Source organism: Protomyctophum bolini (genome assembly GCF_963924005.1).
Source record: "Protomyctophum bolini genome assembly, chromosome: 3".
Classification (NCBI taxonomy): Eukaryota; Metazoa; Chordata; class Actinopteri; order Myctophiformes; family Myctophidae; genus Protomyctophum; species Protomyctophum bolini.
The window spans coordinates 50,654,151-50,669,954 of NC_137864.1; the positions used below are offsets into that span (position 1 = coordinate 50,654,151).

Below are 15,804 nucleotides of genomic sequence, written 5' to 3' on the forward strand. Positions count from 1 at the left end.
CCCCCTTGTCCCTACATAATGAGTGTTTTAACCCTATAGCCCTAGCCCCTCCCCCTTGTCCCTACATAATGAGTGTTTTAACCCTATATCCCTCAGCCCCTCCCCCTTGTCCCTACATAATGAGTGTTTTAACCCTATAGCCCTCAGCCCCTCCCCCTTGTCCCTACATAATGAGTGTTTTAACCCTATAGCCCTCAGCCCCTCCCCCTCCCCCCTACATAATGAGTGTTTTAACCCTATAGCGCTCAGCCCTAGCCCCTCCCCCTTGTCCCTACATAATGAGTGTTTTAACCCTATAGCACTCAGCCCCTCCCCCTTGTCCCTACATAATGAGTGTTTTAACCCTATAGCCCTAGCCCCTCCCCCTCCCCCTCCCCCCTACATAATGAGTGTTTTAACCCTATAGCACTCAGCCCCTCCCCCTCCCCCTTGTCCCTACATAATGAGTGTTTTAACCCTATAGCCCTCAGCCCCTCCCCCTTGTCCCTACATAATGAGTGTTTTAACCCTATAGCCCTCAGCCCCTCCCCCTTGTCCCTACATAATGAGTGTTTTAAACCTATAGCCCTCAGCCCCTCCCCCTCCCCCTTGTCCCTACATAATGAGTGTTTTAACCCTATAGCCCTCAGCCCTAGCCCCTCCCCCTTGTCCCTACATAATGAGTGTTTTAACCCTATAGCCCTCAGCCCCTCCCCCTCCCCCTTGTCCCTACATAATGAGTGTTTTAACCCTATACCCCTCAGCCCTAGCCCCTCCCCCTTGTCCCTACATAATGAGTGTCAAGGGGAATTGGAACGTCCCTAAATATTGAACGTCCCTTATTGTAGATATTGATATACAACCTGTTCTCACAAAATAGCTGATCTGCAAGCTCACTACAGGCCAGTGGTCCCCAAACCTTTTCATGTCAAGGACCCCCAAATTGACACTAATTAGCCCGCAGACCCCCATTTGAAGAGATATGCCTGCAGGGACCCCATAGATTTGAAGAATCTAGCAGTGTCACAGACAGCCAGTGTGACATGCACTAGTCCATGGACCCCCATTTGATGGCCTTTCTGTCTCTGGGACCCCCGATTTATATTGTAAAATCAAAAACTATTTACAGTATAGAAAGAAGGGGCTGTGGTCACTGTGTTCATTGTTTTTAATATCTTTAAGAACAGTCATTTTCTATCATGTCCTATGACATGTCGTGGTATGCTACAATATGATATGAATGACAATGTTTCAAATTCAACAACATTTAGGACAATGAAAATGATGAAGTTGTCTGTCTGTCTGTCTGTCTGTCTGTCTGTCTGTCTGTCTGTCTGTCTGTCTGTCTGTCTGTCTGTCTGTCTGTCCAGTCGAGGGACAGACAGACAGACAGACAGACAGACAGACAGACAGACAGACAGACAGACAACAACAAACACAATGTTTTGGGCCAAACAAAGAATTAGAAAAAAATAAAAAAAACGGCAGGTTACAACACATTTTTTGTTGTTTATATTCTTTGTATTTATTTGTTTGCACTAGCAACCACCTGTTAGGCCCTATATCAACCACCTATTAGGCCCTAGCAACACTGTTTAACCCTAAAAAAATCACACCCGTGTGAAGTGAGCGTCACTCTTGTCATCACGCACGCACGCACGCACACGCACACATTCATTAATTTCAATGGGGAAATGCCATTTAGCTACAGTGGAGCCTAACAGCTGCTTTAAGACCCTAGCAACCACCTGTTGTACCCTAGCAACCACCTTTTAGGCCCTAGCAACCACCCGTTGTACCCTAGCAACCACCTATTAGATCCTAGCAACCATCTGTTGTACCCTAGCAACCACCTATTAGACACAATGTTCGAAACACAATATTTAATAGTCCAGCGCGTGCTCCATGTGAGCCCGACCCCAGAAAGCACGCTGGCTGGGCCAGGCTACCCGCCCCTCTAGACCAGAAAGCACGCTGGCTGGGCCAGGCTTACACGCCCCTCTAGACCAGAAAGCACGCTAGCTGGGCCAGGCTACCCGCCCCTCTAGACCAGAAAGCATACTGGCTGGGCCAGGCTTACCCGCCCCTCTAGAACAGAAAGCACGCTGGCTGGGCCAGGCTACACGCCCCTCTAGACCAGAAAGCACGCTGGCTGGGCCAGGCTACACGCCCCTCTAGACCAGAAAGCACGTTGGCTGGGCCTGCAGGCTATGCTGTCACCAGCACGTCTGACTGCCTCCCTAGGAAGCAGGTGAACAACACATGATAGTGATAAAGAGGACTGTTAAAGAGACATACATCTCTGCCGATGTGCTGCTGGAAACATGTAAAACTCTTTTGTTTTCCATTCTAATGTACTGTATTGTTTTGTATTACAGCTGCTAGATCATTCCTGAATTTCCAGTCTAGATTAGAATAGAATAAATAGAATATTTTTTAGAATATTTTTGATACGCATTTTTTTTCCACTGAGGGGAAAGACATGGCTATAGATTATATTAAGAGTCATTTTAAATAAATCCTACAAACATCCAGTTAAAAACGTTCACTGTGAAATAATATATATATTCAAAGATTTGCACCACATTTTCAAGATTCTTCAAAAATAGTAGATCTACAAGCTCATAGCGTGGCTGCTATGAGCTTGATCTGCTATTTTTCATGCTTAAAACACAAAAAAACTATTTTGAAGGAATCCCAGCAACGGTTGTGTTAACAGCGTCTGATAAATGCCTAAATAGTAAATTGTCGAATGCCTCTTTTCTTTTGGGGTAGCGCTGTAGGCCTGACTGTTGTTTTCCTTTTTTACAGTAACAACTACAACACCTACCACTACGCTGTCTACTACACACGGTAAACTACCACTACACTACTAAACTCTAATCTACAATAGTTCAACCCCCCAACCTGACAATCTACAATAGTATACACCCCCCAGCCTCACAATCTACAATAGTTCAACCCCCCCACCTGCAAGCAGTGCGAGGCATTGTGAGTTTGTAGATCGCCTATATTTCACAATGTTTGCCTCTTCCTTAGGTAAAGTTTGACAATTTGGTCTTTAGAATCATTACATTGTCACTTTATGAATGTTCAGATAGCCTGTACACATTTATACTGTGTGTCGGTTTGTTTACTGCAGAGTGAGTAGGCAGTGTTGCAGGTGAATTATATTTCTAGTTTCTCAGAGATCTCAGTGGTTGGTCCGGGCCAAGGAAGCACGTAAACAACATAAACAACTGATGAGGAGGACTGTAAAACAGATATACATCTTTCTCCAACAGATGGTCCCAAGAATGTCCTTTTGGCCGTAGATCCACCAGGAGATGTTGTCAAAGGAAGCTCAGTCACTCTGACCTGCAGCGCCAGTGGGTCACATCCACCAATCCAGATCTACATCCTTTACAAAGACAACACTGAAGTGGCACAGAAGAACACAATGATCATCTCTGACGTCCAGCCCAGTCACAGTGGAACATACCACTGTGAGGCATTTAACGACATCGCTACAGTCCATTCACCTCCAGTCACTGTTGCTGTCCACTGTGAGTTTTTAATTTAATTACAATCTAATTATATTAATGATGTCTGTGCGCGTGTGCGTGCACGTGTGTGTGTGTGTGTGTGTGTGTGTGTGTGTGTGTGTGTGTGTGTGTGTGTGTGCGTGTGCGTGTGCGTGTGTGTGTGTGGGCTATGCATGAACATAAATACCATCATAATTCATTTTAGAAAAATACATTGAAATACATTCTTTCTATCTTGCTCTTTTTAAGTGTTTTTAGATTACTTTAGTGTCTAAAATAATTACATTAGTGTTATTATTTTAACCTAAGTTGATTTGTTATTGATATTGGTTTAAAATGCTGTATACAATCAATGTTTATTCCTCCACAGACCCTCCAGAAAAGCCCTCAGTATCAGTGAGTCCACCAGGAAGCGTTGTTGAGGGCAGCACAGTGACTCTGATCTGCAGCAGTGAAGCCAACCCACCAGTAGACACCTACACCTGGTACAAAGACCACAGATCCATCTCCACTGGTCCTCAGCTGGTGAAGAACAATGTGTCTCCTGGAGACTCTGGACAGTACTTCTGTCTGGTGAAAAACACACATGGATCCCAGAGGTCATCAGCACACTCTCTAGATGTTCAGCGTAAGTGAACTAAAGTAAAACATCTCATAGTTTTTACAGACCACAAACAACAGCTGCAATAGCCGTCATGAAAATGTGCAGCCAGATAGATACCCTGTATTTTATAAGACCCCAAAATTCACTGCGAAATTAACCGGAAGTCTAATCGACTAAAGCTAAAATGTCTACTGTCTTTTTAACCCATTTAGATCTGAGGACGATTCTACAAATGCCTTCTAAATCAGTTTTCTGAAGAAAACAAATGTTTCTATGTCAGTCGTTCTCAAACATTTTCATGTCAAGGACCCCCACAAATATATGTAATTAGCCGCTGACCCCGTGTGAAAATATGTTGTTCCAGGGACCCCCCCCCCCCCCCCCAGAAGCAAAGATTCGAGTTAAAAACGTTCACTGTGAAAGAATATATATATTCAAAGATTTGCACCACATTTTCAAGATTCTTCAAAAATAGCAGATCTACAAGCTTATAGTGCGGCTGCTATGAGCTTGATGTGCTATTTATCATGGTTAAAACACCAAAAAGGGTGTTTCCCGTCCAGAATGGGTTAAAAGTCATCAGAGGCGTAACCGCGAGGTAGGAGTCTGTAGAGGGGAGCTGTGTGTGTGTGTCTGTGACTGTAGAGGGGAGCTGTGTGTGTGTCTGTGACTGTAGAGGGGAGCTGTGTGTGTGTGTGTCTGTGACTGTAGAGGGGAGCTGTGTGTGTCTGTGACTGTAGAGAGGAGCTGTGTGTGTCTGTGACTGTAGAGGGGAGCTGTGTGTGTCTGTGACTGTAGAGGGGAGCTGTGTGTGTCTGTGACTGTAGAGGGGAGCTGTGTGTGTCTGTGACTGTAGAGAGGAGCTGTGTGTGTCTGTGACTGTAGAGAGGAGCTGTGTGTGTCTGTGACTGTAGAGGGGAGCTGTGTGTGTCTGTGACTGTAGAGGGGAGCTGTGTGTGTGTGTCTGTGACTGTAGAGAGGAGCTGTGTGTGTCTGTGACTGTAGAGGGGAGCTGTGTGTGTCTGACTGTAGAGGGGAGCTGTGTGTGTCTGTGACTGTAGAGGGGAGCTGTGTGTGTCTGTGACTGTAGAGGGGAGCTGTGTGTGTCTGTGACTGTAGAGGGGAGCTGTGTGTGTGTGTGTGTGTGTGTGTGTGTGTGTGTCTGTGACTGTAGAGGGGAGCTGTGTGTGTCTGTGACTGTAGAGGGGAGCTGTGTGTGTGTCTGTGACTGTAGAGGGGAGCTGTGTGTGTCTGTGACTGTAGAGGGGAGCTGTGTGTGTCTGTGACTGTAGAGGGGAGCTGTGTGTGTCTGTGACTGTAGAGGGGAGCTGTGTGTGTGTGTGTGTGTGTGTGTGTGTGTGTGTGTGTGTGTGTGTGTCTGTGACTGTAGAGGGGAGCTGTGTGTGTCTGTGACTGTAGAGAGGAGCTGTGTGTGTCTGTGACTGTAGAGGGGAGCTGTGTGTGTCTGTGACTGTAGAGGGGAGCTGTGTGTGTCTGTGACTGTAGAGGGGAGCTGTGTGTGTGTGTGTGTGTGTGTGTGTGTGTGTGTGTGTCTGTGACTGTAGAGGGGAGCTGTGTGTGTCTGTGACTGTAGAGGGGAGCTGTGTGTGTCTGTGACTGTAGAGAGGAGCTGTGTGTGTCTGTGACTGTGCCCAGGTGATGATGGTCGTTGATGCTCATCAAGGAAGGCAATTATGTTTCTGCACTGTCAAAAGTAATGCTGCTTCTTTCGCAATGTAGTTAAATAAAAAATCTCAGGGGGAAGATAAATTATATAAAATTAAATAAACTGTAATTTTTCTTTAAAATATATATGTTTTTTAATATCATGAAACATCGTATCGTGATACGAATCGTATCGTGAGTTGAGTGAATCGTTACATGCCTAATATGCAGATATATTTGTATAAATCATTATTTTACATACAGGCTGACGGATAAACAACAAGTAGAGAAAAGTCATTAATCTGATTTATTACATGGCTCGGTTGAATGCTTGATTCTGATTGGTCAACCCATGAATTCAGCGGTGAGTTATTTCCTGATAACAGACCTCTGCCTAATCACACCCTCTGAGCACCAGCTGCGCGGCTAGCGCCCCGCTTGATTTACTGCTGTTTCCAACATGACAGCCGTGTAAACACACACACACACACACACACACACACACACACACACACACACACACACAGACACACACACACTAGTGACACACAATGTCATTTACAGCTAAACATTGCTCTCAAAAATGTTTTTGAAAACATTTGAGTGAGAAATAGACGAAGCTCTAATTGAAATGGTTCATGGTTCAATCCTGGTCACTAAACTGCCTCCCCCTTGGCCAGCCGGGGCGCCTGATGGAGGGGAAAGGAACTGGTTGGAATAACGTGTTCCTTCCACGCGCTACGACGTCCAACCAGGGAAACCCCCCCCCCCCCCCCCCCCCCTGTCAGGTGTAAAGGAGCGACTTGGACACTCAGGCATGAAGGAAGCATGAGTTCAAGTCCGTTGCTCTCCCCTTGTCCCCCATATATGGGGACTAGGTTGGTCTCCCCTTGTTCCCCATATATGGTGACTAGGTTGGCGGAGGGTGTGTAGAGCCCAGGATCACATTAGAGGATTGACACAGGGGGTGAAAAATGGGTTACAAAATCGTGGGATAAAAAATATATAAGAAAAAAAAAAAAAAAAAGTTCTCTCCTGTACCTTGTCCTCTTCTTCCCAGAATGCAACTGTAACGGCCACTCCAGCCAGTGTCACACTTTGACATGGCGCTGTGTCTTTTCTCCTCCTCCCAGAATGCAACTGTAACGGCCACTCCAGCCAGTGTCACACTTTGACATGGCGCTGTGTCTTTTCTCCTCCTCCCAGAATGCAACTGTAACGGCCACTCCAGCCAGTGTCACTTTGACATGGCGCTGTGTCTTTTCTCCTCCTCCCAGAATGCAACTGTAACGGCCACTCCAGCCAGTGTCACTTTGACATGGCGCTGTGTCTTTTCTCCTCCTCCCAGAATGCAACTGTAACGGCCACTCCAGCCAGTGTCACTTTGACATGGCGCTGTGTCTTTTCTCCTCCTCCCAGAATGCAACTGTAACGGCCACTCCAGCCAGTGTCACTTTGACATGGCGCTGTGTCTTTTCTCCTCCTCCCAGAATGCAACTGTAACGGCCACTCCAGCCAGTGTCACTTTGACATGGCGCTGTGTCTTTTCTCCTCCTCCCAGAATGCAACTGTAACGGCCACTCCAGCCAGTGTCACTTTGACATGGCGCTGTGTCTTTTCTCCTCCTCCCAGAATGCAACTGTAACGGCCACTCCAGCCAGTGTCACTTTGACATGGCGCTGTGTCTTTTCTCCTCCTCCCAGAATGCAACTGTAACGGCCACTCCAGCCAGTGTCACTTTGACATGGCGCTGTGTCTTTTCTCCTCCTCCCAGAATGCAACTGTAACGGCCACTCCAGCCAGTGTCACTTTGACATGGCGCTGTGTCTTTTCTCCTCCTCCCAGAATGCAACTGTAACGGCCACTCCAGCCAGTGTCACTTTGACATGGCGCTGTGTCTTTTCTCCTCCTCCCAGAATGCAACTGTAACGGCCACTCCAGCCAGTGTCACTTTGACATGGCGCTGTGTCTTTTCTCCTCCTCCCAGAATGCAACTGTAACGGCCACTCCAGCCAGTGTCACTTTGACATGGCGCTGTGTCTTTTCTCCTCCTCCCAGAATGCAACTGTAACGGCCACTCCAGCCAGTGTCACTTTGACATGGCGCTGTGTCTTTTCTCCTCCTCCCAGAATGCAACTGTAACGGCCACTCCAGCCAGTGTCACTTTGACATGGCGCTGTGTCTTTTCTCCTCCTCCCAGAATGCAACTGTAACGGCCACTCCAGCCAGTGTCACTTTGACATGGCGCTGTGTCTTTTCTCCTCCTCCCAGAATGCAACTGTAACGGCCACTCCAGCCAGTGTCACTTCGACATGGCGCTGTGTCTTTTCTCCTCCTCCCAGAATGCAACTGTAACGGCCACTCCAGCCAGTGTCACTTTGACATGGCGCTGTGTCTTTTCTCCTCCTCCCAGAATGCAACTGTAACGGCCACTCCAGCCAGTGTCACTTCGACATGGCGCTGTGTCTTTTCTCCTCCTCCCAGAATGCAACTGTAACGGCCACTCCAGCCAGTGTCACTTTGACATGGCGCTGTGTCTTTTCTCCTCCTCCCAGAATGCAACTGTAACGGCCACTCCAGCCAGTGTCACTTTGACATGGCGCTGTGTCTTTTCTCCTCCTCCCAGAATGCAACTGTAACGGCCACTCCAGCCAGTGTCACTTTGACATGGCGCTGTGTCTTTTCTCCTCCTCCCAGAATGCAACTGTAACGGCCACTCCAGCCAGTGTCACTTCGACATGGCGCTGTGTCTTTTCTCCTCCTCCCAGAATGCAACTGTAACGGCCACTCCAGCCAGTGTCACTTCGACATGGCGCTGTGTCTTTTCTCCTCCTCCCAGAATGCAACTGTAACGGCCACTCCAGCCAGTGTCACTTTGACATGGCGCTGTGTCTTTTCTCCTCCTCCCAGAATGCAACTGTAACGGCCACTCCAGCCAGTGTCACTTCGACATGGCGCTGTGTCTTTTCTCCTCCTCCCAGAATGCAACTGTAACGGCCACTCCAGCCAGTGTCACTTCGACATGGCGCTGTGTCTTTTCTCCTCCTCCCAGAATGCAACTGTAACGGCCACTCCAGCCAGTGTCACTTTGACATGGCGCTGTGTCTTTTCTCCTCCTCCCAGAATGCAACTGTAACGGCCACTCCAGCCAGTGTCACTTCGACATGGCGCTGTGTCTTTTCTCCTCCTCCCAGAATGCAACTGTAACGGCCACTCCAGCCAGTGTCACTTCGACATGGCGCTGTGTCTTTTCTCCTCCTCCCAGAATGCAACTGTAACGGCCACTCCAGCCAGTGCCACTTCGACATGGCGCTGTGTCTTTTCTCCTCCTCCCAGAATGCAACTGTAACGGCCACTCCAGCCAGTGTCACTTCGACATGGCGCTGTGTCTTTTCTCCTCCTCCCAGAATGCAACTGTAACGGCCACTCCAGCCAGTGCCACTTCGACATGGCGCTGTGTCTTTTCTCCTCCTCCCAGAATGCAACTGTAACGGCCACTCCAGCCAGTGTCACTTCGACATGGCGCTGTGTCTTTTCTCCTCCTCCCAGAATGCAACTGTAACGGCCACTCCAGCCAGTGCCACTTCGACATGGCGCTGTGTCTTTTCTCCTCCTCCCAGAATGCAACTGTAACGGCCACTCCAGCCAGTGTCACTTTGACATGGCGCTGTGTCTTTTCTCCTCCTCCCAGAATGCAACTGTAACGGCCACTCCAGCCAGTGTCACTTCGACATGGCGCTGTGTCTTTTCTCCTCCTCCCAGAATGCAACTGTAACGGCCACTCCAGCCAGTGCCACTTCGACATGGCGCTGTGTCTTTTCTCCTCCTCCCAGAATGCAACTGTAACGGCCACTCCAGCCAGTGTCACTTTGACATGGCGCTGTGTCTTTTCTCCTCCTCCCAGAATGCAACTGTAACGGCCACTCCAGCCAGTGTCACTTCGACATGGCGCTGTGTCTTTTCTCCTCCTCCCAGAATGCAACTGTAACGGCCACTCCAGCCAGTGCCACTTCGACATGGCGCTGTGTCTTTTCTCCTCCTCCCAGAATGCAACTGTAACGGCCACTCCAGCCAGTGTCACTTTGACATGGCGCTGTGTCTTTTCTCCTCCTCCCAGAATGCAACTGTAACGGCCACTCCAGCCAGTGTCACTTCGACATGGCGCTGTGTCTTTTCTCCTCCTCCCAGAATGCAACTGTAACGGCCACTCCAGCCAGTGCCACTTCGACATGGCGCTGTGTCTTTTCTCCTCCTCCCAGAATGCAACTGTAACGGCCACTCCAGCCAGTGTCACTTCGACATGGCGCTGTGTCTTTTCTCCTCCTCCCAGAATGCAACTGTAACGGCCACTCCAGCCAGTGTCACTTCGACATGGCGCTGTGTCTTTTCTCCTCCTCCCAGAATGCAACTGTAACGGCCACTCCAGCCAGTGTCACTTCGACATGGCGCTGTGTCTTTTCTCCTCCTCCCAGAATGCAACTGTAACGGCCACTCCAGCCAGTGTCACTTTGACATGGCGCTGTGTCTTTTCTCCTCCTCCCAGAATGCAACTGTAACGGCCACTCCAGCCAGTGTCACTTCGACATGGCGCTGTGTCTTTTCTCCTCCTCCCAGAATGCAACTGTAACGGCCACTCCAGCCAGTGCCACTTCGACATGGCGCTGTGTCTTTTCTCCTCCTCCCAGAATGCAACTGTAACGGCCACTCCAGCCAGTGTCACTTTGACATGGCGCTGTGTCTTTTCTCCTCCTCCCAGAATGCAACTGTAACGGCCACTCCAGCCAGTGTCACTTCGACATGGCGCTGTGTCTTTTCTCCTCCTCCCAGAATGCAACTGTAACGGCCACTCCAGCCAGTGCCACTTCGACATGGCGCTGTGTCTTTTCTCCTCCTCCCAGAATGCAACTGTAACGGCCACTCCAGCCAGTGTCACTTCGACATGGCGCTGTGTCTTTTCTCCTCCTCCCAGAATGCAACTGTAACGGCCACTCCAGCCAGTGTCACTTCGACATGGCGCTGTGTCTTTTCTCCTCCTCCCAGAATGCAACTGTAACGGCCACTCCAGCCAGTGTCACTTCGACATGGCGCTGTGTCTTTTCTCCTCCTCCCAGAATGCAACTGTAACGGCCACTCCAGCCAGTGTCACTTCGACATGGCGCTGTGTCTTTTCTCCTCCTCCCAGAATGCAACTGTAACGGCCACTCCAGCCAGTGTCACTTTGACATGGCGCTGTGTCTTTTCTCCTCCTCCCAGAATGCAACTGTAACGGCCACTCCAGCCAGTGTCACTTTGACATGGCGCTGTGTCTTTTCTCCTCCTCCCAGAATGCAACTGTAACGGCCACTCCAGCCAGTGTCACTTCGACATGGCGCTGTGTCTTTTCTCCTCCTCCCAGAATGCAACTGTAACGGCCACTCCAGCCAGTGTCACTTCGACATGGCGCTGTGTCTTTTCTCCTCCTCCCAGAATGCAACTGTAACGGCCACTCCAGCCAGTGTCACTTCGACATGGCGCTGTGTCTTTTCTCCTCCTCCCAGAATGCAACTGTAACGGCCACTCCAGCCAGTGTCACTTTGACATGGCGCTGTGTCTTTTCTCCTCCTCCCAGAATGCAACTGTAACGGCCACTCCAGCCAGTGTCACTTCGACATGGCGCTGTGTCTTTTCTCCTCCTCCCAGAATGCAACTGTAACGGCCACTCCAGCCAGTGTCACTTCGACATGGCGCTGTGTCTTTTCTCCTCCTCCCAGAATGCAACTGTAACGGCCACTCCAGCCAGTGTCACTTTGACATGGCGCTGTGTCTTTTCTCCTCCTCCCAGAATGCAACTGTAACGGCCACTCCAGCCAGTGTCACTTCGACATGGCGCTGTGTCTTTTCTCCTCCTCCCAGAATGCAACTGTAACGGCCACTCCAGCCAGTGTCACTTTGACATGGCGCTGTGTCTTTTCTCCTCCTCCCAGAATGCAACTGTAACGGCCACTCCAGCCAGTGTCACTTCGACATGGCGCTGTGTCTTTTCTCCTCCTCCCAGAATGCAACTGTAACGGCCACTCCAGCCAGTGTCACTTCGACATGGCGCTGTGTCTTTTCTCCTCCTCCCAGAATGCAACTGTAACGGCCACTCCAGCCAGTGTCACTTCGACATGGCGCTGTGTCTTTTCTCCTCCTCCCAGAATGCAACTGTAACGGCCACTCCAGCCAGTGTCACTTCGACATGGCGCTGTGTCTTTTCTCCTCCTCCCAGAATGCAACTGTAACGGCCACTCCAGCCAGTGTCACTTCGACATGGCGCTGTGTCTTTTCTCCTCCTCCCAGAATGCAACTGTAACGGCCACTCCAGCCAGTGTCACTTCGACATGGCGCTGTGTCTTTTCTCCTCCTCCCAGAATGCAACTGTAACGGCCACTCCAGCCAGTGTCACTTCGACATGGCGCTGTGTCTTTTCTCCTCCTCCCAGAATGCAACTGTAACGGCCACTCCAGCCAGTGTCACTTCGACATGGCGCTGTGTCTTTTCTCCTCCTCCCAGAATGCAACTGTAACGGCCACTCCAGCCAGTGTCACTTCGACATGGCGCTGTGTCTTTTCTCCTCCTCCCAGAATGCAACTGTAACGGCCACTCCAGCCAGTGTCACTTCGACATGGCGCTGTGTCTTTTCTCCTCCTCCCAGAATGCAACTGTAACGGCCACTCCAGCCAGTGTCACTTCGACATGGCGCTGTGTCTTTTCTCCTCCTCCCAGAATGCAACTGTAACGGCCACTCCAGCCAGTGTCACTTCGACATGGCGCTGTGTCTTTTCTCCTCCTCCCAGAATGCAACTGTAACGGCCACTCCAGCCAGTGTCACTTCGACATGGCGCTGTGTCTTTTCTCCTCCTCCCAGAATGCAACTGTAACGGCCACTCCAGCCAGTGTCACTTCGACATGGCGCTGTGTCTTTTCTCCTCCTCCCAGAATGCAACTGTAACGGCCACTCCAGCCAGTGTCACTTCGACATGGCGCTGTGTCTTTTCTCCTCCTCCCAGAATGCAACTGTAACGGCCACTCCAGCCAGTGTCACTTCGACATGGCGCTGTGTCTTTTCTCCTCCTCCCAGAATGCAACTGTAACGGCCACTCCAGCCAGTGTCACTTCGACATGGCGGTGTTCCTGGCCACGGGGAACGCCAGCGGGGGCGTGTGTGACGAGTGTCTCCACAACACCATGGGACGCAACTGTGAGATGTGCAAACCCTTCTACTACCAGGACCCCGTGCGGGACCCCCGGGACCCCAGCGTCTGCGTCCGTGAGTCACTGCTTCAAAGCGTCTAGGGCTAGGCTGTCTTTTCTGGGTTAAAGGACCACTTCACCACTTTTCAACATATCTTCATATAATAGGTTCTCACTAATAATCATGAAAAAATGGTGCACTTTTTTTCAACTCGGTCTGTGTCTCCATAGGAGGGCTGTGGGCAGTTCAGAAACCGTCTTCCAGTGACATCATCGATGGGGAATACAAGCTAATAGAAACTGCAGGCTTTCTATAGTCCTGAAAAGTTGCAACGCGAAAATGGAAGCCATCGTTCTCACGATAATGAAAATCGAATGATGTCACTGGAAGATGGTTTCTAAACTGCCCACAGCCCTCCTATGAGACACAGACGGAGTAGAAAAAAAATCGTGCCATTTTTTCATGATTATTAGTGAGGACCTATTATATGAAGATAGGTTGAAAAGTGGTGAAGTGGTCCTTTAATAACTTAAGCTTTATTTTATACTTTGAAAAAGAGCTTGTAGATTGACATTTTGGGTACAAAATAAAATGTATATATTATTAACCCCTAGTTAGACCATGACGCCAATTCTAAAACAATTGTAGCGCGGCACTCGTGCGAGTTCCAATCATTATCACCGGTCAGGTGACATTGACAAAAAGTGTTAAGTACAAGACTCGATGCATTGCATTAGATACATACATTCATATTTATCCCAACATTTTACAGACATTGTAAACGTACACAAAGAGAACTCAGGCTGACAAAGCCATCATATAGCTATACCTGAGAGGTAGTCTGCTCTAAACCAGGGGGGCAGTCAGACAGATATTTTGTGAAGCCACTAAGGAAATTAAAGTTCATATAATGGCCTGTTGTGGCGCTGTCACTGGACCCAGAAAAACCCATAGCCCCATAGAAGTCCATGTATTTGGGCCCAACTTCACCTAGACTGTATTACCTTAATAAACATGGTCATGAATACTTTCTGCTTCCAGTCACTAGTTTAAAGTCTCATTTCTAATGTCATAATATTCTTTTTGGAAAATTATGGTCCCATTTATAAAAAAAATTACCATAATGTCGCGCATGTTCTGAGGTGCGTGGCTACCGTTACAGTCTATGAACGGGATCCCCCACCCACTCGGGTCAAAATAAAAACCAACGAAGAAGAAGAAGGGGGGAAGTCCCGCCTCGTTGTCTGGGCCAGCCAATGGGCTCAGCTGGGCACCAACCGGATCTAGAAAGATGGCGACTTCCATTGCAAAGACTGACAGGCTTCATTTTACGTTCATGTTAGACCCGCGGAACGCTTTGTCCATATTTTTTACAGTCTATGCTCTAAATGTAAGCTAAACAAACGGGGACAACAAAATACCTTTATGCTCAGTTAACCCATTCTGACCGGGAACCCGTTTTGGTGTTAGCATCATGTTATGCTTTACCTATTGAAAAATAGCAGATCTACAAGCTCGTAGCGCGCCACCGAGTGGCGCGCTACGAGCTTGTAGGTCTGCTATTTTTGAAAAATCGAAGAACGACTGACATTTTTTAGAATCTGATCTCAGGTCAGAAATATGGGTTAATCAGACCAGTGTGTGTCCAGTGGAAACCCTCGTATGAATCTGATCTCAGGTCAGAATGGGTTAAAAAGTCAACCAGGATCAACCAGGATCTGACCCAAGGAGAAGAAGACAATGTCTATACATACAGTATGAACGTACAGTAGATACATACAGTATGAACGTACAGTAGATACATACAGTATGAACGTACAGTAGATACATACAGTATGAACGTACAGTAGATACATACAGTATGAACGTACAGTAGATACAAATGGAGTTGATAACGAGTCCATGCGTGTGCATCTATATGGACACATGAACACATTGGTGGTGGCTCAGCGGTTAGAGTGGCAGCATGGATGGTAACCGTAAGGTTGCCGGTTCGAACCCTGTGGGCTCCCCCCCCAGAGTTAGTGTCAAAGTGTCCTTGAGCAAGACCCCTGATGTGCAGGTTGGTGCCTTGCATGGTTTCCGCCGCCATCGGTGTATGAATGTGTGTGTGAATGTAATGCACAATCTATGTGCATTACGATAAAGGCACTACATATATAAATGGACCATTTACCATTTAAACAGCATGTAATGAAATCAGAGGTATATATATATGGTAACAAGAACACTCGGCGGATTTACCCTTTTTGCCGACTTCTCAAGACAAGTCGGCAAACCGTGGAGAATATTCGGCAGAATCTGAAGAAGAGTCGTCGCGCGGCGAATCTTCTTAAGATTCTGCCGAATATTCTCCACGTTTCGGGGCACTTTCAGCAGCTGCAGCTGCAAGTTTCTGAATGTTAGCTACTGTGCTAACGACGATAACCAAAACAAACCCAAACCAGAAAAATAGCTGTCTACTTCCTGACTGAATTACATCTGAATAGCAACGCTAACAATGCAGATAAATTAGGCCTATGTAAATGTCTAGCCTACTACAACAGTACAGAATAGGCTAACTAACGAGATGCAAATATGCAAAATTATATAGCCCGCAGCCTCGAATGCAATTGATCATCACTTGGTATACTAAGTCGAGTGATCTACCACACAGAGTTCATGTTGTTGTTGTAAAGTTCTGAACAATTGATTATTATAAATTATATTGACTAGTCCATACCCGGGGATATGCACACTCAAAGTATTTGCAGACTTTGGGTTATGTGCTGTGTATACTGTATGCATAATGTTTGAGAACCACTGCTCTGAAAGAACAT

General features: G+C 48.5%; 1 protein-coding gene across 1 annotated transcript in view; it reads left to right on the top strand.

Annotated features, from left to right (window-relative positions):
• LOC308312510 (uncharacterized protein) overlaps positions 1 to 15,804 on the top strand; it is a gene marked incomplete at both ends in the record, with an annotated part of 33,136 nt that overhangs the window by 4,246 nt on the left and 13,086 nt on the right. The window contains 3 exons of the mRNA XM_080759119.1: positions 3,264 to 3,524; positions 3,874 to 4,131; positions 12,872 to 13,060. Of these exons, the coding sequence (XP_080615245.1) occupies positions 3,264 to 3,524; positions 3,874 to 4,131; positions 12,872 to 13,060 (708 nt within the window). The remainder of the gene's footprint in view (positions 1 to 3,263; positions 3,525 to 3,873; positions 4,132 to 12,871; positions 13,061 to 15,804) is intronic.